We start from the raw sequence: 23,115 nt of genomic DNA, 5'->3' as shown, positions 1-23,115 counted from the left end.
AGCAATACACTTTTGACTAATGAATATCATTAAAAGAATCAGTATGTATGAGTCTAGAAGTTCAGATCATCAGAACAATGAAAACCAGGCTGTGTGTGTGTGTGTGTGTGTGTGTGTGTGTGTGTGTGTGTGTGTGTGTGTGTGTGTGTGTGTGTGTGTGTGTGTGTGTGTGTGTGTGTGTGTGTGTGTGTGTGTGTGTGTGTGTGTATGCTTGAAATGTGAATGTGAATATCAGTTTGTCTCTCTGTTTTTACAATGCATTGTCCATTGGTTGTTGTATGTTTTGTTGTCAAGAGCAATTCAATTCGTGACCCTAGAACCAATACACAAAGTCAACACTGTCACAACTCATGAATATTCACACTATGAATGTTCATTAAGAATCTAATTATGAAGCTGAGATCCTGAAATTGAGGCCTTGTTTACTTGTGCCATCAAATATGCTGTTAACAGGGAATCTTCAAAATTTAAATTTGCATCTCAAAATCAAATGTCAGGGATGCCCTACCATGTAATGTGCCTAACATAGTTCAAAAATAATTATCCTTTGGTAAAATTACTGTCATGTTTAACTCCCATTTATCATACATATCTGACATTAATTGACAAGAATAACCTTCCATTCAAAACAATGGAAAAAGTTGCACAGATCCTTTGTAGAGTTTCTACCATATTAAAACATAAAGAACCCTTCATAGGCACCGTGCACTGAATCATGATAGTGCTTTCATTGTCCAAAGATAAAGGCATTTTATAGTGAAACTCTTGGGCTGGGATTCTTTCTGCTTCTTAACAGTAGAAGATTTTCTATTGTTCTCCTTTAGACACAGGTTTTTTCTCTTTGTCCCAGAGGCACTGCCGAGTTTACCGATAGTAAGACTTCAGTTTGACCGTAAATGTACTGGAAACTTAGCCGTCTATCCACAGCATCTGATTAAGTTCTAGGTGTCGTTAATCATTAAAAAGCCGGCTGAATTACGTTTTGGCCCAGACCGAGAACATTCTTGATCATATGTGAACCTTGACAGACTGAGGTGGGAGTATTTGGCGTCAGGGTATGTTCCTACACGTTGGACTGGCACTAGCATCCATCTGGTTTAACCCAGCCGTCAAATGGCGTGTGCATCATGCCCGAGACTCCCTGAAGCTTCTCAGCACAGATCTGTAAAACGGTCAAGCTAGTAGAACTTTCTGCTCTAAGAGGTTCACAGTGATAATGCGAGATGCTGATGAGAAAGTGCACTCTGAGCCTCCTGTCCCGAAGTATTTCGCTTGGTGTTGCTTCCTCAAAGAATGTTGATAAACTGATGAATCGAAGTTGGTTAGCTGGAGGCTTTGTGTTGAACATTTGCTTCTCTTTGCAAGTTTCCCATCTGGAAGTCTAAACCAGTGTTGTGACTTTTTAAGGATCCATGGAAAGGTTTAAAATAGCATTGCGTGAGTTCTTTGGACTTATAAAGATTTTAGTTGCTAGGTGCTACTGACGTAAGAATTTAATGGGCACTGACTGAGGCTGTCGAGCTAATTGGCTGAGCAACAGAAAGAAAACAGGAAGTCAAGTGTAACTCCGAGAGACTCTTTTCATCACTAACTATAGAGTGCAACTCTGGGTCATCTGTTTGTGTTTAGAAGAGGCTTTAGGAGATTCTCGCGGCTTAGTTGTCATTACAAAGGCCAGAGATTCATGAACAGTTTGCGTGTGTGTGGATAAGGCCATGGCCAGAGGTTCCCATGCAGGGACACTTGATAAGACAACACACAAAGGACATTATTCTGTTTCACTACTTTATTATGTACATACAGAATATCTTGTATATCCTAATACATTTGAGCAGTATCTGAAAAGGAAGTACTTTTTTAGATATGCTAGTGATTTAGAAAAATTGACATCTATTGAAAATTGGAACATTTCACTCTTCCAACCTAATTATAATGCTGATTACACTTCCTGATCTTTAACGGCCTTCCTTAGTATTCTCAATGTTTTGTTTCCAGACAGCATTTTACTGACATGAATATGCTCTTAGAGATGAATATTGTGGTCAGAAAGTTTGCTCATGTGGTCTTTAATGCCTCCAGCAATTATAACAATGACAGCTCAGCTCTCTACAACGAGAGGCATGAAAATACGGAGCCACTCAGGCAGAGGAGCTCTGTGGAGATGGATCACACATGTGCATTACACACAAGTCTGTTTATAAATACCCCTACTGAAAGGACATGAGAAGCATATTAAATGCTGTCAAATATTGACTCAAAGTGGTGAGTACCTACTATAAATAGTGCGTGAAACAAGTATTTGGCTGTTGTAAATATGCCCTATATGAATCACTTTGGGGGGGTGGGAGGGACTGGTTGGGCTGGACCTGGTGTTAAAAATGTGAAACTGCACCCGTATTAGACCAGTCATTATCCAGCAGTTGTCCAGAAATCTCTTGTGTATTCACACCTGGCATTAAAATGGGCTCCGGATATCACCAGCTGGTGCATCCAGATTTTCCCCCTGGCTTGTCCCTACTTGAACCTTTTAAAACCTATTTTTGAGCAGGATGTGTTTACACTCACCTTCGACATGTCTGTGGGGCTTCCCAGTCCCGCGTAGGGCTTCCCAGTCCCGTCTAGGGCTTCCCAGTCCCCCGTAGGGCTTCCCAGTCCCGCGTAGGGCTTCCCAGTCCCGCGTAGGGCTTCCCAGTCCTGCTCAGGGCTTGACTACCTGCCAGCCTGCCCAGGGGCCGCTCGTTCCTCAGGGGCCTCCGTCCAGTGTTTTAATCACTGGTGTAGACGGGACCCTGGTTGCTGTAATCCCGTCATTGTGCCCATATGCTGGTCTGATGCACCACAGCTAGTTAAATGCACATGTGAATGCATGCACGTGTAAACGTGAAATGGGGCTGGTGTGAATTTAACGTGCGAGGATGCAGGTTGTGGTGGTCGTCATCTCCTTCCACCAGCACTCACGCTAATAGCTCTGAATGGCTACCGTTGCCTATTTTTCACTGCAGGACCACAACAAGGGCTATGAGCAATGTGCAGCTTCCCCCACGGCTTTTACTGCAGATTAAACAGAACCTTCAGAACTAGCATTGCGTAAGAGGCACTGGGCAATGGCGTGTGGTTTATTGAACATATGCGAGAGGGGATTTTCACTTTTTGAGTGTAAAGCGCATTGCTGTTCCTCTCCTGGGCAGAAAACGGCACCTGTACGTGGGATCAGGGATGAGGTTGGCTGGAAGACAGTGCGCATTCTTGTATCATGTGTCCACGTGTTTGTGATCCCGGATTGCAGGCATTTTCGGTGGCTTTGAAGTGGTAGGTGAATGGGTGAGTGGGTGGCTGTGGTCCGCTGGGCAGGGAGGGGTTGGACCACGGAGCCTTCATGTGGAGAACTGCTGAGGAACTAGAGCAATATCACCACAGCACCATCTATGACTCCAGCCTAGGAGATCACTTCCCACCAACATATATCTCTAATCTCTCTCTCTCTCTCTCTCTCTCTCTCTCTCTCTCTCTCTCTCTCTCTCTCTCTCTCTCTCTCTCTCTCTCTCTCTCACTTTTGCTCACACAACATCCATAATTCTACAATACGCTGCATTATCAATAGAAGGACATTACACATATGCAACATTACCACCCTCTTGGTAATCACTATGCTTAACTATTCTTGCCTTTATTAATAAAGAATATAGTCTCGGCATAAAAATGTTCACTTTTTGAGCTTGGTGTTCGGTTTTTATTCCCACTGTTTGATCCTGATCTCTTTGAAGTTGTACTGCTGTCCTACATGGGATGTCCAGCTACATCAGGTTTTCAAATAAAATGTCATTTCACTTATTTGTTTGCCAGTATCTGGTGGCCCGTGAGCTTCAAAAAGTATGAATATTTGTTGCTCATTTTAAAAAGTTGTCCTGCTTCAGCATGGCAGGATGTAAGGGTGAGTTGTTAATGCAGAACCATTTACTTACATGTAGGCCTACAACTGATGTGAGACTCCATCATTTGATTTGGTCACCTTGTCCACTGAAAGCTTTTTTTTGTTGTTGTAGATGTTGTGTTTTTATGTTGCTTTCCATTCTTTGATGTCTCTCAAAGTTTAATGTTTCTGAATGTCTGCTGAGGGGTGGTCTGTATTTTCTTTCTTGGGAATTAATAAGCACTACAATGAATACTATACAAAACTAGATTTTTTAAATTTGTAAACTGTTCAGAAAATGTTGGTAGTAAGATGGTTGGATTAATGGGTGTAATCAGATGTAACATGTTCTTGTCTATAGTTTGAGCTTTAAAGATTAAGAATGTCTAATATTTTAAGATTAGATAACGTTCCTCAGGTCATCTGACCAATAAAATAATTGCATTTCCTTAAGAACATTTAGTATCAGATGCAGATGAAGGAGCATCAGATATCTTTTTGTCTTCCAGAACATTTCGTTTATCCAGAATCCTTTGTTTGTGTCAGACACCAGCATTGGCTCAGGCACCGTCAGTGCCGCCGCAAAAGACACTAATTGCCTTTTACTTGTCAGTGGAAGTTGTGTCTTTGTGGATGCTCATGGTGAAAGCCCAGTGTGTTGGAAGACTAAATGATCTTTGCTGGCATGTTCAGCGCCCCATCAGATCAGATCAGCACATGCTTCTTGCTCGTGCAGACTTCTCTCCATAGGACCCACTAATTCTCCGCCTGCGTGTGGAGGCAAGCTCGTGCCATCAGATAAGTGTGGAGATGGCATGGGGTGGTCTGGCCTTGGGCGCAGATTGGAACAGCCATTGTGTAATCTCCTAATCCCATTAATTATTACATATAGTCATTATGGAGAAAGACATAATCCCCGGGAGAGCCTCAATCCTTTTATGAAGATGACTGGCGGGAAGATCAACAGAGCTCTGCCCTCACTCCACTTGTTTTTGTTTCTTTTTATTGCTCTTTTATTTAGTCTTAACCATTTTTGCAAACAAAAGTGCATGCCTGCCCATATCATGCAGCACATTTTTCAAATGTTCATAGAAAAGCTGATGCATTATTTATTAGAGATGTTCATAGGGAACAAGCAATTGAGATAAAAATGCAACATTCAGTCAAAAAGAAATTAATGCAGAGGAAAATGCCAGCAACGCAGCTTAGTACTAAAACCACAAACTGTCTCTCAATGTCTCTCTGCCTGCTGGTAAACAATATTAATTAGAAACTGGAGAAGGAATCTGGTTTCATTTCTGCAAAAACTTGCATCTGTGCAGAGCAGATTCTCTCTCTCTCTCCCTCTTTTTCTTTCCTTCTCTTTTTTTTTTGCTTCTTAAATTGTGTTTTCCAATTTGTAAATGGACCAGATGTCTGGGAGTGAATCTGTGTGATTCTCCAGAGATGGAAGCAAGCTGTCTGCAGAGGCCAGGTGATTTGTTCTCATTGTGGACTTCGTTGGCATTAATCGAGACGGAGGACTGGGCATCTGGCCGGCCCATAACTCAGAGCCTAATGTGAAATTGCATATTTTGCATGAATCGCTGGCTGCACCGTGGCCTGCGACCACTGCTGAGTGCTGGGAGGGGCCAGGCGGGTTTGGGCGGGGTCAGACAGAGTGGGGTCAGGCAGGGCGGGGTCAGGCGGGGTCGGGTGGGGTGTGGTTTGTGTGCTGAAGTATTGGACAGAGTGCGTGTGGAGATAATGAGGACTTCGTCTGAGATGTCTGCTGTGGTCAGTGTGTGTGCCTGCCTCTTTGTCTCCGGTGTCCAGTGCCAGCATGACCAGCCCTTGAGAAAAGCAAGTCCTTGAAATCCTGGAACGTTTGCACATGTTTCCACAGTTCGTCTCAAACTAAACATCCTCACTGACAGCTTAAGTGATACACCTCTTGACATCTTTTTGATGAATTACAACTTATATCGTATATACTTATGGTGTCAGCACTGTAGTGGAGATTGATATTGTGGTGTCCGTGGAATGGTGTGGTAGTTCCGACTTTGGTAGTCTACGCCATGCATGACTGAGAACTTCGTGCCCTGTACCTCGTATAGCCGCTAAGGATGTGTTTGCCTGCATACCTATACCACATCGCCTCAGTCTCAAGGAACACTGGTGCTCCACGTGAGGACACCTCCTTTTCCAAACTACAGGCCAGGAAGACAGAGACAGGACACGGCCATCCACTGGGCACTTCCTGCAGCGGATATGACCCCCCCGATCTCATCCTTACCAAGCTGCCATGTTTGCGGAGAAGACCGTGACCCGAGCTTGACAGCCAGGTGCCATAATCGCTCCCTCTCTCCCCTCCTTACCCGGCTCCCTAAATTCAATATGCAGTGACAGCTGCTTCATGTCAGTGTGCTGGAGGCGCCCTGTCTCATTTCACCCTCTCCTAGTGTTCAAATTGACTTTTATTCAGCCCCTTCAGGATTCGCTTTTTCATTTGATTGTCGCTGACAGCTTGTAGCCATTTGTGGGTAAAGAAGGTATGAGGCATCAGGCTGCATTTTGGTGCCTGCTCCTCTTTTTCCTGTGTCTTTGAACCAGTGTCCTGTCTGCACACAGCCCTTCTGTATTCCTGGGTTATGTACTTATGCTGGTGGTCCCAGGCAAGATGTCATTTATGCAAAACATTTACACTCACCATCCAATGTGTTAGCAAGACCTAACTTACACCTGTCTGCTTTGCCCATTGCCACTGGCTCCCTGGACTTCATAGGTGTGCTGTTATTGACTTGCCAATGTTACCCACACAGTTTGTCAGACACTGTCTTCTCCATTTGTCTCTCATCTGTTTCAGACCACGCTGGACCACTGCTGACTGGATATTATCTGGTCAGTAGATAAGTCTCCACACAGCAGTAGCCCATGCTGTAAAATGTGTCAGTTTCGCGTCTGGGTTGAAATTGGCCCAGCCAACAGTGGTTCTGATCAGACGCAAAGGTGGAGGGCAGCTAACCCAGTGGACTGGCAGTGGATGGTCGGTAGTTTTTAGCTGTCCACCTCCAAGGTCTTTTTGATAGTTCAGCTGAAAGTGGGAAGTGAGTTCAGCACTACTGCAGCTGTTTGTGTTGGGAAGAAAATATTTTCTAATATCCCTTAAACAATGCCAGTATCAGTCCAAACTGGATACTGACGATAATGATGATAACGATATCATTAGTGTTACATTAACAATAAGAAAAAATGATGGAGATTTGTTGCACTGTGACTGACTTTTACTCATTCTGAATGGGTTCCAAATTTGTATCAGAGCCTGATTTCTAAATCTGTGGGGGGGGGCATTGGTCCCCCCTGCCCCATTGGTGGGCAGAAATCAAGTCCCAAGAGTGCCTCCTGCAGAGACCTTTGACTTACCAATCAGAAATGGTAATCTGCTTGATATTTTCTCAGGAAGAAAAATGTTGGTGAAATGGCTCATACTATGTAGGAAACCACTCAACTTAACCTGTCATTTTCCTCTCTGAGAAAATTAGACTGAAATTAGAGAGTACTCTGAGCTCCCTTCTCCGCAGCAGAACTATTTCGCCCCCATTTGTGTCCAATGTGTTCTGATTCACCATTCACACACTTCAGTCACCCTTGTATCAGCTTTCGTCTGGTAACTCCATTTAAGAGGGGAGAAACAGCCTGACATTTAAGGCAGCTGTCAACTCTGAGGCTTTCTCTGGGAACCTCGCTGAAGAAATGCAGACTGGATCTCACAGGTCAAACGGCCTGACACGCTCAGAACGGGCAATCGAAATTCTGACTCTGATAGAAGCGTACTATCCAAAAGGAGACATGTCCATCAGCTCAGATGAAGCTGTCTCGCGATGTGTCAGAATTTCGCATGCAGAGCACCACATTCACACGGCATATGCCTGGATCTCTTTCAGGCCAATCACGGGAGCTGACCAACCATGGCCTGCTCTTCGAAAGAACTTTATGCATCAACTTGTTTGGTTCTCCACAAAAGGAACTTCATTGTGTGTGCTCTTGGCTGCAATGCCTAAATCAAAACCCAGACTGGTATTTTGTACTAATCTCCTCACTCAGAATTCCAGTCCTTAGTTTAAACCCGAAACTTTTTAACAGCCTGTAATTAAAAACTGACCATTATGGCTTGGGTCCAGCTACATCCATGCTTTTGGCAGGAGCAAATATCACTTAACTGTCTTTGAGATGAGATCATGTTTTGCAAATGGACCCTTTTTTTTGATGCACTCATTTGAAGCTCTTATTTGAGCACTAACCTGAATGATGGCATGTCCTAAGCGCTTGCTAACTGCTTTTATTGTCTCTTCCGCTGATTGAACCCATCAGGCCGGAAACAATCCAAAGATACACCGTGTCTCCAAAGGGCCCGTGTGGCACTAAACAGCATTTCAAACCCACCAGGATGGATTCCCTTAGTATGTTTTAAGCTGTTTTACACTCCTGCTCCCTGCTGCACCCTCGCTGTTGGAGACTACATGGGCCTTTCCATTTTCAGCTCAATTACTCCTGCTGCTAGCATAATAAGAGAGCAGCATTGCCACTGTACACATCCTTGGGAACCCACAGCTGAGTTCACCGGGGGCCGAGGACCTGCGGGATGAGGACTGGGTCGGCCCACCTGTGGCGCTGTGTGGGGGTTCCGGACCACCGCTCTCCAGGGGCCGAGTTCCAGCTGAGTTCGCCACTAACGTGACCTCCACAGCCCAGCGCAGGCTGTTAGCCGCATTCTTCTCCTCCTTTTCCTTTCTCGTCCTTCCGCTTTTTGTTTATTTATTTGTTTTTTTGAAGGTGGCCAAAGCCTAGTGCGAGCAAATTCCTGACTGATAGGGAACAATAGAGAACAGACAGTGACTGAGGGGGTGGGGTCTAGCTGTCACTTAGGTTCAGCGGTCAGCAAAGGTGGAGAAAAAAACCCCCCATGAAGGGTTCTCTGCTCGGGCTCCTGAAGACCTGCACCATCCCCGACAAGCTGCAACTCCTCAGCACTTATAGCCGGGAAGCCACCGTGACAAAGGGAACTAACAGCCTCGTAATGCCACGCCGCTCCTTGCCGATGACACGGGGGAATGGGAATGTGGCCCAGGGTAGGGTGGAGGAGTGGGTGGGTGGTGCAAGGGGAGGGGGGAGGGTGGTGCGGTGAGTGGAGGGCCAGCAGCTGGGAGTCCACTGTCAGATTAGAGCCATTAGCATGACTGTGGAATGACAGGAAGCTCTGCACCAACACAATGGCCACCATTTATCCACCCCCCCCACCCCGTCACTCTGTGTAATATTAGAGTGCCGGCCACAAGCTGCGCCACGCTGGAGGCAAGGTGGAGGAACTAGAGGCAGGGTGGAGGAGATGGAGGCAGGGTGGAGGAACTTGAGGCAGGGTGGAGGAACTAGAGGCAGGGTGGAGGAGATGGAGGCAGGGTGGAGGAACTTGAGGCAGGGTGGAGGAACTAGAGGCAGGGTGGAGGAGATGGAGGCAGGGTGGAGGAACTGGAGGCAGGGTGGAGAAACTAGAGGCAGGGTGGAGGAGATGGAGGCAGGGTGGAGGAACTGGAGGCAGGGTGGAGAAACTAGAGGTAGGGTGGAGGAGATGGAGGCAGGGTGGAGGAACTGGAGGCAGGGTGGAGAAACTAGAGGCAGGGTGGAGGAGATGGAGGCAGGGTGGAGGAGACTGCCAGGGCTGGACTCCAGCTCACACTCGTGCTGCTGTAAGTCTGGGTGTCACAGCCATGCTGCTTTGGAGAGCAGGTCTCTGTGTTCCTGGAGTGCGGGAGACCAACAGGGACACACAGGCAGAGCGGTAAAGCCGTTTTGGGTTTAGATGAATGTTTCAGAACTCCCACCACACAGCTAGGTAATCCCATATTAATTGAAAAGCTTTGAGGTGTCAGAACTGACATGGTCTAAGAACTGCAACTTGATGCATGTGTTTTTTGTTGTTTAGTTTGCCCTGTCCTCAGGAGCTTACTGTGTTAAACCCAACTAGTGCATATTTAACGACTGTTAGTTGACACTCATTTTGAGGATGCACTAGTGGAAAATATTCAATTGAGAGTTTTCTGTTTCGTCATTCTAATGATGTGGTTATTTCTACAAAAGGGAATAAGGCACTACAGGCTGACAGAGTTTGACTCTTGGCTCTTGACTAACATCCCTGTAAACTACCGACACTTGGTCTGATGTCCTAGATTAATGACACCTCTGTCCAGACAGATCCTTTCAACACAGAGGCACTTTGTTTCTGAGCAAGGCATGCATGTTAACGAAAGCTTGAACTTTAAAGCACCCTTACATATATGTGCACATGCACACACTCACACATTCATTCTGGTTCTGCCGCCCAGATCCGCACCTCACACACCCTTCGACTTTGATCCTGCATTTAGAAACAGTTTCCATGCCACTAAAAAGCATCATTACCAAAGGGCAGAGGGGCATGGCTGACAAGCAGAAAAATGTGGGACAGTGACTCTGGAAGTGGGACCAGCCCCAGCTGAGAGCAGGAAGCCCATGAGGACACCTGGACCAGCCTGGGCTCCTCCCTCTCTCTCTACTCCTCTTTGTTTTACCACCACATGCCCTGCAACCATTGATCTTCTCCTCTGCATTCCCATCAAATTACCCCCTCACAATGGCCCTACTTCAAAGGGGTTTTTCCCAGGGATGCCCCCCCCCATCAGATATATGTCTGTCGATGTTTGGTCCTCTTGCATCAGGTGTGAATAGGAAGAAAAGTGCAAGTGAGCACAATGGTGAGTGAATGAGACACACACAGAAGTCATGGCTCGGTTACCCATCAGCCCTCTGTGAGCAGCTGGGATCACTCTGATTGGAAGAAGTGGCAGGATGATTTTCTCTACCTGCCGTCTAGAGCATCGGTGCGGCCGCATGGCCTACAAACGCACCTCTGACTTCCTTTTGGCCTGTAAAACTGCAGGAATAAACGGTGTATAATCAATGTCCCGATTCCTGTTCAGAGCAAATCCACCGCCAACACCTCGAGTGTTGAGCTGCACATCTCGAGTGTTGAGCTGCACACCTCTGGCTCGCAGGATCAGCGGTCGCCTTCTGCTCGTGTGCAGTTAACAGGTTTATTAGTGGCGATGTTTCGGTGATGTGGGACATTCCTTCGCACTGGTTCTCCAGATGATATGACTCGAGTGTCATGTTGAATGCAATCAGGCCTGCGAATGAAGCTGTGAACGGAAGTTGCACCTGCGTGTGCTCTGGGCTTGGACAAAGCTGTCTTTATGTCCTCCCAGTCTCACTTACGCTTTTTTACATTTCCTTCCAAGGAATTCAGTAGGGAAAGATGGTAGGTGGTGTCTGCCGAGCATACAGTAACACACGGATATAGTCCTCGCGAATGTCTCCCTTCAGGTCTGTAATTATAGCTCGTAAAAATTGACTGTGTTTGTAATTATCTGATAAAGTATATCATTTGAAAGTGCTTGGCAGAGTATTGGGTTTCCTTAAACAAATCCAGGGACCTCTGAGGAGCGTCCTACTCCCAAATGCGACGGGAACCGCTTTCACTGAAGATCCGGGTCAGGGAAGCAGAACCTATCAAGGGAATTCCCCCCGGTATGTTAGAAACTCTTCACATCCTCAAACTGCCTCAAACGTCCCTTTGTCTCTATGGTAATGCTGATGGTTAGAGGACAGTGTTTGAAAGGTCTGTGGAAACACAACTGCTTACCCCCCCCCTTACTGCTCTCTAATGGCTTTGATATAAGATTACAGCCTGGAGGTTAAGAATCTCAGTTTTATTGCCGCAGTCTGTCCCTGTACAGATGGGCTCCGATCTGCTTGCTGTATCACGCTAGTGTTCAGCTAGCTTTAAACCTTCTTCCTCCGAGCTTTGGGGGAGTTTTTTTCTACTTTTCTCCCCCTCCCATTTTGGAAGTAGTGGAGATGTGATTCCGGCCTTGTAGCCTCGGTGCGAGACCTGAGGAGCCGTGATGTGGACTAAGGCCTAATGCGAAGCTGAGGGCTTGCTGGGAGGCTGCTGATTGGTCTGAGAGAGCTGGCTGCCTTTTTTGTTTTTTTTTGGTAGTCTCAGTGGTGTCAATCAAGTGTAAGCCACCACAATGCCAAGCCCTGAGCTTTTAACAAGTGGGCTTAGGGATGAGTGTCTGGGATGTAGAAGCAAAAGGAAGTGCAGCAAATGAGCTTTTGTCATTCAATTACACTGCAGCATTCCTTCAAATTTATTTTCTGCAATTACGCAAGAACTTTTTTATTGCTAGTAAAGAATCCTTAATGTAATGCATCACAGTATTTAATGTCATGAGTCTATAACTGATCTTAAATTTTCTTTTATTTGGCTTATGCTAAAATGTCCTTTACTTCACAGGGATGAAACACTCACGTGGCTTCTAATGATTTATGGGTGAAGCTGTTGAAAGCTGGTTTGTATAACCACACCACCGCGCCCAAAGGCAGACTGAGTGAAAACAATAGTACCTCATACCATTTCAAAGCTATTTATACCAGACCGATTGGCTGTACGCAGACAGAGGTGCATATGCCGTGTTTTTCTTGGGCCTTTGCTGTTAAATGGATTGTTAACACCACAGTATATGACCCAGTGATTTACTGAGGCTGTAGTGGTTTTTTAGCCCATAGGACACTGTCGACTCTGTTTTGCCTTTTCCTTTTTGTCTTTTCGCTCCATCTGTCCCGCCCCGTCTTTAAAAGATGAACGACACAGACTGGGATACGTCCGAGCGGCAAAGTGGGGCTGCTGGCAGAACGACGCCTCGCTCCGTCTGTGTGAGGACAGGTAGGGGGTCCGCGGGCTGGATCCTCAGGCCTGTGGGCCTCTCCCTCACACCCGGGCCTCCGTGTATGCTCCGTCGGTGGGGATAGATGATTTATTGGGACTTGTGAAAGGAACATTTAATTTAGCTGGGTGTGGAGCTGCAGTCTCCCATAGGCCAGGCCCACTCTCATTCCAGATAGGCACCTTGGCCCACGATTTATGAGGCTCTCTTTATATTGGACTTTCGATTAGAACCAGAGGCATGAGATGAGTTCACGTGCATGCGTCGGCGGAGCTGAACGAGTCATTCCCCGAAGAGATGCCAGCCAGGCACTTTCACCATGGAACATGCATTGTGGGTAATTTATGATGATGGCTTTTCCCATCTGAATTCCTCCATCCCTCTGTCCCCTGATGTGGATGTTTACATAGATACACCCAAGAGGGGGACGATTAGGTTCAAATGTATTGACAGCAAGCAGTCAGTGTAGATACGGCAGGAGCTGAGTCTGTAAAAGTAGCCAAGTACATATAACTGTAAACCAGATCTATGTGTATGGTATATGTGTATGTGTATGGTACAATCTTAGCATTCGCCGTGAAGAAATTGTTGCCTGGTCTTGAGTTTGTGAAAGCAGTATATTTTATAGCCTGAAGTAATTGGGAGAATTGGGGTAAACCTTTCATAAACCTTAGAGATTGAGTTATAGAGACTTAAAGAGCGTAGTTTGTTGTAGACCAGTGTTTATCATATACCCATGTTAAAGCAGGTATTGTCTTCAGTGGCTGAGACTGGGGTAAGAACATGCCCCCCCCCCCCCAAACCCCAACACCTCTCCTGCCACCAGTCTGTCCACTACTCAACCACCCCTTTCATTGAGTCCTTCCTTCCCAAGGCCACCATGGGCCTCTGTTTCCAATCGTTGGGTGCATAGCTAGCATTCCAAACCTGTCAAAAAACAAGGGGGGGGGGGTCAATGTGGGCTCTGACAGATTGGCGGTTGGCGATGATGGGGGAGTCGTCCGGGATCCCCTCACCCGCCTTTCATGTTGGCTGGCAGCTTGACATCTGTCAGCTGACCCCATAGCTGCGTCTTTCATTGCAATGACCTCGGATTCGGGAAGCAGCGCAGTGGAGTTGTGGGGGGCATCAATTTGCCCCTTCAATTTGGTGAGAATTTTCCCCTGGTGTATTTCGGTGTCCAGGTGAAATCAATAACAGATAGCATCCAGAGACGTTTACTTGGTGTGCCAGAGAATATGGGAAGAGTTTCAGATGACGTTGTCAGCACTCTGAGATACAGCTTGTGCTGGAAGGTGAAGTGGGGTTATGAAGTGTGCAGCAGGGGTCAAAGCCAAACGTTTTCATATGTTTAATTTAAATTGAGTCAATATTCGCGAAAGGCTCTGGAGGCTGAAGTAGGACCTCGTCAGCACCATTACCTTTTTTTCTGACAGCAAAATCGTTGCTCTCTGTTGACTCGCACAATTATCGGTTTTTATTACAAATAGTCCTTAAGTCCTTTTGTGCTTCTGCAGACGGATTCCAACGTGTTCGGAGGGTATCACTTACCTGCTCTGCATATGATGTGACACTGTGTTGGAGGCTTATGAAAGCACCGGCACAAGTGTCTCTGGTTTTCTATGGTCGCAGGGGATGGGAAAGGCCTCCAGAAGCCCTGCCCTGATTTCTTCATCCACATTCCTGCATTGAAAAGAGTACAAAGGAGAGGCCTGAGAAATAGTGGACAAAAGTCCATGCAGACATGCACACGGTCAGCCTTCCTATTCAGATCATCCAATCCATCCACGCTCACTTCTCAACAATAGGCGCAGAATCATTTTTTTGTGTGTGTTTCACTATGGTGACTAAGGAATTTTTCTCTTTGAACCATTTTCCGGGGTTGTTTATGCCTGTGAACCTTTTATGAATTTGAAGTGTGATGAGGAGTTGAAGCAGGGGTGTGAAGTTCTGTGAGTTGTGCTGGGTTTGATTTGCATTGTCTTGCCACACAGCAGATGAGGCTGAAACCATGTCTACATATCTAATGCTCTTTTGTTTCTGCAATTTAAGGTTCTCCACAGTTTGCAACATGATAAACATGAGCACATCAGCTTTTCAGTAGCGATTGTGTTCCCTCGTTTACCTAACGCTATTTCCGTGGCAAAAGAGCCTCGGATAAAATCACAGCAAAACCCAAAAGGGAAGAATGCTGATATATTTCTTTGTTGTCACTTCAAGAACGTTCTGCCCTCCAAAAAAGGGGGTAAAAGTAACATAAAGGGAACAATGGCACCGTTGCTAGGCTGCGAACGCTCCTCAAAAAGCAATCGTGTTTTGTTTTGCGGCTTCTCTTTGGAGAATGCGTCTTTGAGATGCTCCTCTGTGAGGATGTCTGTCTGCTTTCTTTTGAGGTGGACCGTGTGTGTGTGTGTGTGTGTGTGTGTGTGTTTGGTGTCGGTGGGGGTGTTCCGGTGTGTGTCCCGCCCGTGGACGAGGGTCCATGAGCCGTCGGAGCGTCCGTTTGGTCCTGGGGTGAGGAAAGCCCCCCGTGGTGGGGAGACTGGGGTGGAATGTGCGTCCTGTGGAGAGACTCCAAAACCACAGTACGACAGGCTCACGGCAGGAACGCTTGGGTCAGGGCCGTCGCACCCGCCGACGACCCCGGCCCCTCTCGGTACTCACTGCATCCCTTTCATCCACTTTATAACTCCACATACGGTTTGCGTCTCCTTTCTCCTCTTAACACACTTTAGCTGCCGGAGGGAGGCCAGACCTTAAGACAGTTGCACCATTACATCAAAGTTCCATTTTTTACTATGACAGTGTACCGTACTACCATCACTTATAAACCTATAGCCGCACATGACACTTCAGCCCCTTTGATTTGTGGGTTGACATGCTTAACGGTTGAGCTGCCGGTTTCCAAACGGCACTCAGCCAATGTGTTTTCAGTACTATTATGTAGCAAACAGCTGTCAAACGCTGAAGTCTAACAAATATGCTCCTAGCCTATCCAAGCACGAGTGTGCCCTCTTGGGTCAGCGTGACGTCACTAGTGCTCGTTAACTTCAAACGCGGGGAAGGTGCCGTGGAACCGCCACGCTTCACATCCGTCCCCGAGCTCGGCGTTTAAAAGCAGGCACTGGGCAAGCAAGCAAGCATAGGGGCCCGGTCGGGAAGGGGCCCGGTCGCGTAGGGGCCCGGTCGGGAAGGGTCCCGGTTGGGAAAGGGCCCGGTCGGGAAGGGGCCCGGTCGCGTAGGGGCCCGGTCGTGGAGGGCCGGCTGTTCAGTGCGGCGTTTAGCGTAATCAAAGCTGGAAGGCCTGACGGGGGGGCTGAGAGGTGATCTGTAAAAGGAGGCTTTGTCTGTCATGGCTGCTGCGTTGCCGGGGGGCGGGGCTGCAGCTTTGAGGAAGGAAAGTGCTTCGGCAGGCATAGTGGCTTTGACCCCCCCCCCCCTCCCCCCAACCTCCCCGCCATCCACCATCCCCACTCACCCGCCACATCTCGCAATACGTCTGGGGTGGAAAAAAGGGAGGGCTAATACTACGCATCACCCAGGCAACTGGCCCCAGTCATTAGTTTTGATTTGGGTGGAGGAGGGCACGGTCCAGTGGTGGTGCAAGAAAGGGCTCTAATCTCGAAGGAGGGCTGGGGTGGTTATTGCATACCACACCCCATGCTCCACCTCCCCTACTCTCTCCTCCACCCCTCCGCTCTCCACCACTTCTCTCTCCACCACTCCTCTCTCCACCTCCCCTACTCTCTCCTCCACTCCTCCTCTCTCCTCCACTCCTCCACTCTCCACCACTCCTCTCTCCACCTCCCCTACACTCTCCTCCACTCCTCCACTCTCCACCATTCCTCTCTCCGCCTCCCCTACTCTCTCCTCCACTCCTCCACTCTCCACCACTCCTCTCTCCACCTCCCCTACACTCTCCTCCACTCCTCCTCTCTCCTCCACTCCTCCTCTCTTCACCCCCCCCCCCCACTGCATCATACTTCTCCAAGTGGGTGGGGCGAACAAGTACATTTACATGCAAGCAGTTTAGGGGTTTACGGGATGTGGTGGTGGGTTAGGGGATGTGGTGGTAGTGGTGGTGGTGGTGGGTTTGGGGATGTGGTGGTGGTGGTGGTGGTGGGTTATGGGATATGGTGGTGGTGGAGGGTTAGGGGATGTGGTGGTGGTGGTGGTGGTGGTGGGTTATGGGATGTGGTGGTGGTGGAGGGTTAGGGGATGTGGTGGTGGTGGTGGTGGTGGTGGGTTATGGGATGTGGTGGTGGTGGAGGGTTAGGGTATGTGGTGGTGGTGGTGGGTTATGGGATGTGGTGGTGGTGGAGGGTTAGGGGATGTGGTGGTGGTGGTGGTGGAGGGTTAGGGGATGTGGTGGTGGTGGTGGAGGGTTAAGGGATGTGGTGGTGGTGGTGGGTTATGGGATGTGGTGGTGGTGGTGGATTAGGGGATGTGGTGGTGGTGGTGGAGGGTTAGGGGATGTGGTGGTGGTGGTGGTGGTGGTGGTGGGTTAGGGGATGTGGTGGTGGGTTAGGGAATGTGGTGGTGGTGATGGTGGGTTAGGGGATGTGGTGGTGGGTTAGGGAATGTGGTGGTGGTGGTGGTGGGTTAGGGGATGTGGTGGTGGTGGTGGTGATGGGTTAGGGGATGTGGTGGTGGGTTAGGGAATGTGGTGGTGGTGGTGGTGGGTTAGGGGATGTGGTGGTGGTGGTGATGGTGGGTTAGGGGATGTGGTGGTGGGTTAGGGAATGTGGTGGTGGTGGTGGTGGGTTAGGGGATGTGGTGGTGGTGGTGGTGGTGGTGGTGGTGGGTTAGGGGATGTGGTGGTGGGTTAGGGGATGTGGTGGTGGTGGTGGTGGTGGGTTAGGGGATGTGGTGGTGGGTTAGAGGATGTGGTTGTGGCCTTGACCAAGGTCTCACTTTCTTCTCACTCTCTGTGTTCCTCCTTCCTTTTTGACAGTGCCTCCAAAGGAACCACAGGTGACGTGTCGTTCAAACACCTACCCCAAGGGCTTCTACTGCAGCTGGCACCTTCAGTATCCCACCTACATCCCCACTGAGTTTGACGTTGATGTCCAGTAAGATATTTTGTCTTTTTATACTTTTATATTTCATGTGTCTCTTTCTCTCTCGGTCTGTCCATTTCTCTTTCCCTCACTCTTTGCTTCTTTACCTCATTCTTCCTTGTTTCTCTCTTTTCACATTCCCTCTTTTACCCCTTTCTCCCTCCTGCAATCTCTTGGTCTCTCTGTCTCTTTCACTCTGTCATGTGTTACACACCCTCCTGTAAGAGAAATGCCCGAGACGCCGCGGGCCTGCTGGAGTCAGTGTTCTATGCAGTCGGGTTCTCTCTGGTGAGAGCTGATTAGGTCTGTCTGACCGGGAATGTGGGAGCTCAGGGTAACAGCACAAGACCCTCCACCCAAAGCCTCTGTGGAATGCTTGAAGACAAACTAGAGAATTCTCTCTCTCTTTCTCTCTCTCTCTCACGCACTCTCTCTTTCCTCTCTCCCTCACTTTGTGTATCTCTTATCAGCTGGAAGGAAATGTTAAGTGAAGAAAGAGAACAAACTTTCTCTTTATTACTACAATCAATATGATTGGGTGTAGGAGACAACCCAGATGTCAGTCCCGCTGTGCTGAGAGGTGTCTTTTTGTGTTGTCCTTTAAAAACTCGACCAGATCACAAATGTCAGTGTGCAATTTCACAACAGGAGGCTTCTCATTAATTTGCTATGGCCAATATGTCACATTTGAATAAATGTTCCAGTACTTACATTCTTGCAAAAGGTTGTGTAATTATGTAACAGCAGTTTTTATTAACCCCTGCTATCAACAAACAAAAAAGTATTATTAAGCTATTAGAAATAGCACAGTGTTGGCATATTAGAGATCTGTATCACAATTTATGCATAATGTGGAATGTGGAACTCACATTCACTTGAGTTGAAATAAATGATGGTTAGAAGAAGCTGAGGGATTACGATGTCGACTACTGAAGTAACGTGATGAAGATGTTGCCTGAGCAGATCTGAGTGTTTCTAAGCTAGTCCTTTAGCTCTGAGGCTTGGAACTGATATCAGAAGAACTATGAAAACTTCCCTGGGCACCCAGACTTCTGGCCAGATTGCACCCGGGGGGGTGGGGGGGGAGCTCCTGGCAGACTCCAGCTCAGCACATCTATTCCTGTCCTCTCCGCAGTGGGGCACATGCCCCACTGGTGTGAAATTAACTGAGGTTTCACGGAGTGGCCCAGTGTGGAAGATCGCCCAGGATGATCAGTGTTTTAATATGAAAACATGTTTAAAACCCCGAACAGCAACTATGCCCTTTCCGCCGTCCGATCTTGTTAAAGAGCTTTGGTAAATACAAGTGTGTTTTAATGAAGGTGTCAGTAATGGAAAATCCATGTTCGTGTGGTAAGGCCTGCCTAACGTCAGCTGCAGCTACTCTGGAGTATTAGTGCTGTTAGTGCCGTCTGGCTTTATTTTAAAAATATTGTTCAGAAAAAAGAGTCAAACATCCCCTTTTTTGGTTTGCTCTTCTTTCTTTTCCACCAATTCTCCATCCAGGCACAACCAGAAGTCCCTGGAGGTGAAGAGAGATGAGGTCCACAAGAACCGGTGCCATGTGAAGTTTCCCGAGCTGTTCTCCAGCTTCTCCTACCGGGTCAACGTCACAGCCATCAACGCACTTGGCAGAGCGTCCATGGCCACCAGCTATGAGGAGTCCTCCATGGGTATTACGCTCGTGACCTCCTCTCTCTTCCTCTCTCTCTTCCTCTCCTCTCCCTCCCTGTGTCGGCCCTGTTAGGAGTTCTTATACAGCATGTCCTCCAAACAGATCTCACATCTCCTTTGACTTTCTTTTTTTATTTAGGTCCTTCAGCCCCAGAGATCATTTGGTTCAGGTTCACCTGCTCCATGTTCGCAAGGACAGGTCAAAAATAGAACTCCTTTCAGCATTCACATTAAGCACATTCGAATGTGACACAAAGAAAGCCCTTGGTCGGCGATTTACAAGGTGCTACATATTGAAAAATACATTTTATGGAGAGCAGAAACCAAGCTGATGTGTAGCCTTGACCAAACGATCTCCCCTGTACACGTATGACATAAACGGGTCTTGTTTAAACACTCTTTAATGGCGGCTGGTGAAAGAGTGTCACTATCTACAGCCAGCAATGTGAATCACTCCAATCATGTTTGGCATCCCAGGATGCATTTCATGCTCAGTCTGAGAATAACCCTGTAATCATTTACCGGGGAGTGGGGTGGGGTGGGGTGAGGTGGAGTGAGGTGGGGGTGGTGTTAGAAAAGAGTGTAAGTGCCCAAAACATCTGGCTACTATTGTCAGGCCCCCAGACATCTGGGAACCACTGAAAAGTTCCTCTTGCTGAGCTGAGAGCCACCAGCCAGCCATGAGATCCCAGCCAGCCTCTCCACGCTGGGAGTGGAGGGAAGAGCTTCATTTATGGCCAGGGGAATGAAACCCAACGAGGAAGAGGAATGGCGAGACTCCTGGCAACTTAATGAAGTGTTTACATGCATGGCTACATGCATGCTTGATGGTAATAAAAATGCTAATGCCATCTGGATTACTGGATTAACTGCAGAAATATTTGCCTCCCAGTGATAAGGATGATTTATGGTGGGGGAGAGGAAGCTCCTTTTTTAAATGGGCTTGGGAGTGAAATTTGATTTGACTGGAAAAGTGAGTTATGATTAGCGTACATTTCAGAGACAATTAGGTAGCGCATTAATGAAATGGCGTGCACCGAAACTGCGGAAGTAAAAGCACAGGTCTGAATTACGAGGGGAGAGTATCCCCAGCACGGCGCACGCTCCTCGGAGAAGCCCTGACCCGCGGCCGCGACCCGTCCGGCTTTGGCCTGTGGAATCGTGCGCTGTCTGGGTCAGTCATGCATTCACTGCGCTTTTGTGCGCGGGGGCCGGCGGGGCCTCCCCCAGCCCATTAAAGCTTTAAGGTGGCTGAAAGACAGACTAGTGGTGTATTTGTGGCGGAGTAGTTTTAAACAACATCCACGCAGTGTCGGGAGAGTCATAAAGAGCGTTTCACCCATGCCAGGTCAGGCCTTCACATATAAATCTAAGCCAACTGTGCGTCTACTATGAATAGTTAAGATGCACGAGAGGGAAGAGGGTTTGATGGAACTTACCCCCATTACTCAGGGCTTCTCTTTGTCCCTGTGTGTGTGTGTGTGTGTGTGTGTGTGTGTGTGTGTGTGTGTGTGTGTGTGTGTGAGCGCGCTGAGAAGCTAAACCTCAGAGCAAACACGCTGATCCTCAGCCATCACGGGGAGAGAGAAGGAGAAAGGCCACTCTGTTGCACTCTGCCCATTTCCCATAAACCTCAGCTCAATGGGGCGACCCAGAAAGACTCCCTTCACATTCAAGAGATGTTTTTGCTCTGAAGGCTTCTCAAGACGTGTTTCCCACAAAATTGTGTGTGTGTGTGTTATGTTGGAACAGATTTTCCCCTCTGTGGGGAAAGAGACGCCCAGACCCCAGTGTCTCGGGGACATTTCCCCCCTTTTCTAATAGTGTGTCTTTTTATTGCTATTTCTATGCAGCAATGCCTTGGGGTTCTAGTACACCTCAGAGTTAAGGTGCTTTCTCCAGGTGAGCTTTGATCTCAACCCTGCCTCTTTCTGATCTTCAGTGAAACCAGACCCCCCTGAGAAGGTGATGGTAAGGCCAATTCCCAACTACGTGCGCCGCCTAGAGGTCACCTGGAACAGCCCGTCCACATGGCCCGATATTGACTCCTTCCCCCTGAAGTACTTCCTGCGCTACCGGCCGCTGATCAGAGACCAGTGGCAACATGTAAGCACGCTTTTCTCCTCTGTTTTGTGCATTATTGCTGTTGCTGGTGGTGGTGGCTGAGTCCGTTGCTGAATATGCATTTTGACATGAAGTCTGCAGTAATTATGTTCGTATTGCAGTCGTTGGTGCTTTTGCCTGAGTTCACTGAGTGGTCAAGGAACTATGTCATGGGGTCATGTTTCCAGTGCCCAGTATCTTCTCCGGATTCCTTCAGGAAACACCTCAAGTCTGTAATCCTTGCTTCATACATTCTTTAAGAATTGATTGGCCTGTCTAGAAGATAGTCAAAGAGCCAGTGGTATTAAGCGTAGACATGTCAGCCCGGTGCATGCTGCCTCCTGACTGCAGTGAGCACTACACACTGAGATCTGTTGGGATCAGATGATTTGTATGATAAGTACATTTGTAAGAAAGTGATTTTCTGCAGACTTCAGTTTTTCAGCATACTCTATATTCTGCCTGGAGGATCACACCGGTAGTGTTCAGGATTCAGCCGTAAACAAAACTGAAATTGGTAGGATTACATAAGAGATTTTCAAATGCACTGCCCCCCATGGGCAAAGAGAGGTTATGCAATCTGGACTTTGCACCTGCTTTCTCTGTAATCTCCAAAGTTTCTTCTTTGTAACTGGTAATTGCCTTCCTCCCAAATCCTAAACTAGCATATAAAACAACAGCTTACTTCTCATTCTATTTTTTTGGAATTAAATTTGTTTATTTTATGATGTTTCCTCAAGGCGTTCCTTACAATGCATAATTGATTTCTCAACCAACCAGAATCAATATAGAATCTTGCTGAGAGAAAAATTCAGTAGCAGTTAAGCAAAAAAAAGATGACCTGCACACATTAACTGCAGCCACACAAAATACATGATGTATGATTCCACCAGCTTGCTTCATTCCACAATTCTACAAGTTCATAACTCAAGCCGACGCCGACATCTACAGCCATGATCCTGAGCAGGGCGGCTTATCGTCTCGCGGACAGCTGACGCAGCTCCTGTGTTTGAACCGGACGTCTGGGCTGTTTTGAGTTGGCACTCGTGCCTCAGCTGTGCTTCACATGTGCAGACGCTCACTGTGTCGTTCCGAGAGGGCTTTGGGAAGATGAAAGGGCCAGTGCGGAGCGTAGGAAGCCATCCATCCTGCCGAGACGCGGGGTAGCTGCCGGGTGAGGGTGGGTGGAGGAGGAGGGTGGGGGGCGGGTACAGAGGTGCAGCTGACGGATGGTCTACGGAGGACTGTGGAGGCATCGCTCCAATGGCGGGGGAGCGCGTGGCCATTTGCCACATGTGACCAGCTGTCTGAGTGTGGCAGCTGCCCTGGGAGGGGTCCGCGGGCCGCTATTGTGGGTGAGTTAATGTTTTGATCAGAATCGGGCCGCTCTGGGTCTGAATGCGCACAGGCCGCCCGCGACCTGCCACCGTCGGGGCGACGCCCCCTGCTCGTTATCTCGAGTGTAGTGGGAATTTGGGTCTGCTCCAGATCTCCAAGCACTGTTGCACATGCTGCAGTTCTCAACAAAAACGCCCGCAAGATGGAATATGGGCTGGCAAGACTGCCT

The 23,115-nt window shown here is 48.0% G+C and overlaps 1 protein-coding gene across 1 annotated transcript in view; it reads left to right on the top strand.

Annotated features, from left to right (window-relative positions):
- The window catches only part of cntfr (ciliary neurotrophic factor receptor), a 108,750-nt gene that overhangs the window by 70,834 nt on the left and 14,801 nt on the right, over positions 1 to 23,115 (top strand). The window contains exons 4-6 of the mRNA XM_077019600.1: positions 17,666 to 17,783; positions 19,278 to 19,444; positions 21,388 to 21,551. Of these exons, the coding sequence (XP_076875715.1) occupies positions 17,666 to 17,783; positions 19,278 to 19,444; positions 21,388 to 21,551 (449 nt within the window). The remainder of the gene's footprint in view (positions 1 to 17,665; positions 17,784 to 19,277; positions 19,445 to 21,387; positions 21,552 to 23,115) is intronic.

Source organism: Brachyhypopomus gauderio, chromosome 10 (genome assembly GCF_052324685.1).
Source record: "Brachyhypopomus gauderio isolate BG-103 chromosome 10, BGAUD_0.2, whole genome shotgun sequence".
Taxonomy (NCBI): Eukaryota; Metazoa; Chordata; class Actinopteri; order Gymnotiformes; family Hypopomidae; genus Brachyhypopomus; species Brachyhypopomus gauderio.
Note: the sequence above shows the minus strand (reverse complement) of the source record. Positions and strands in the feature narration are given on the sequence as shown.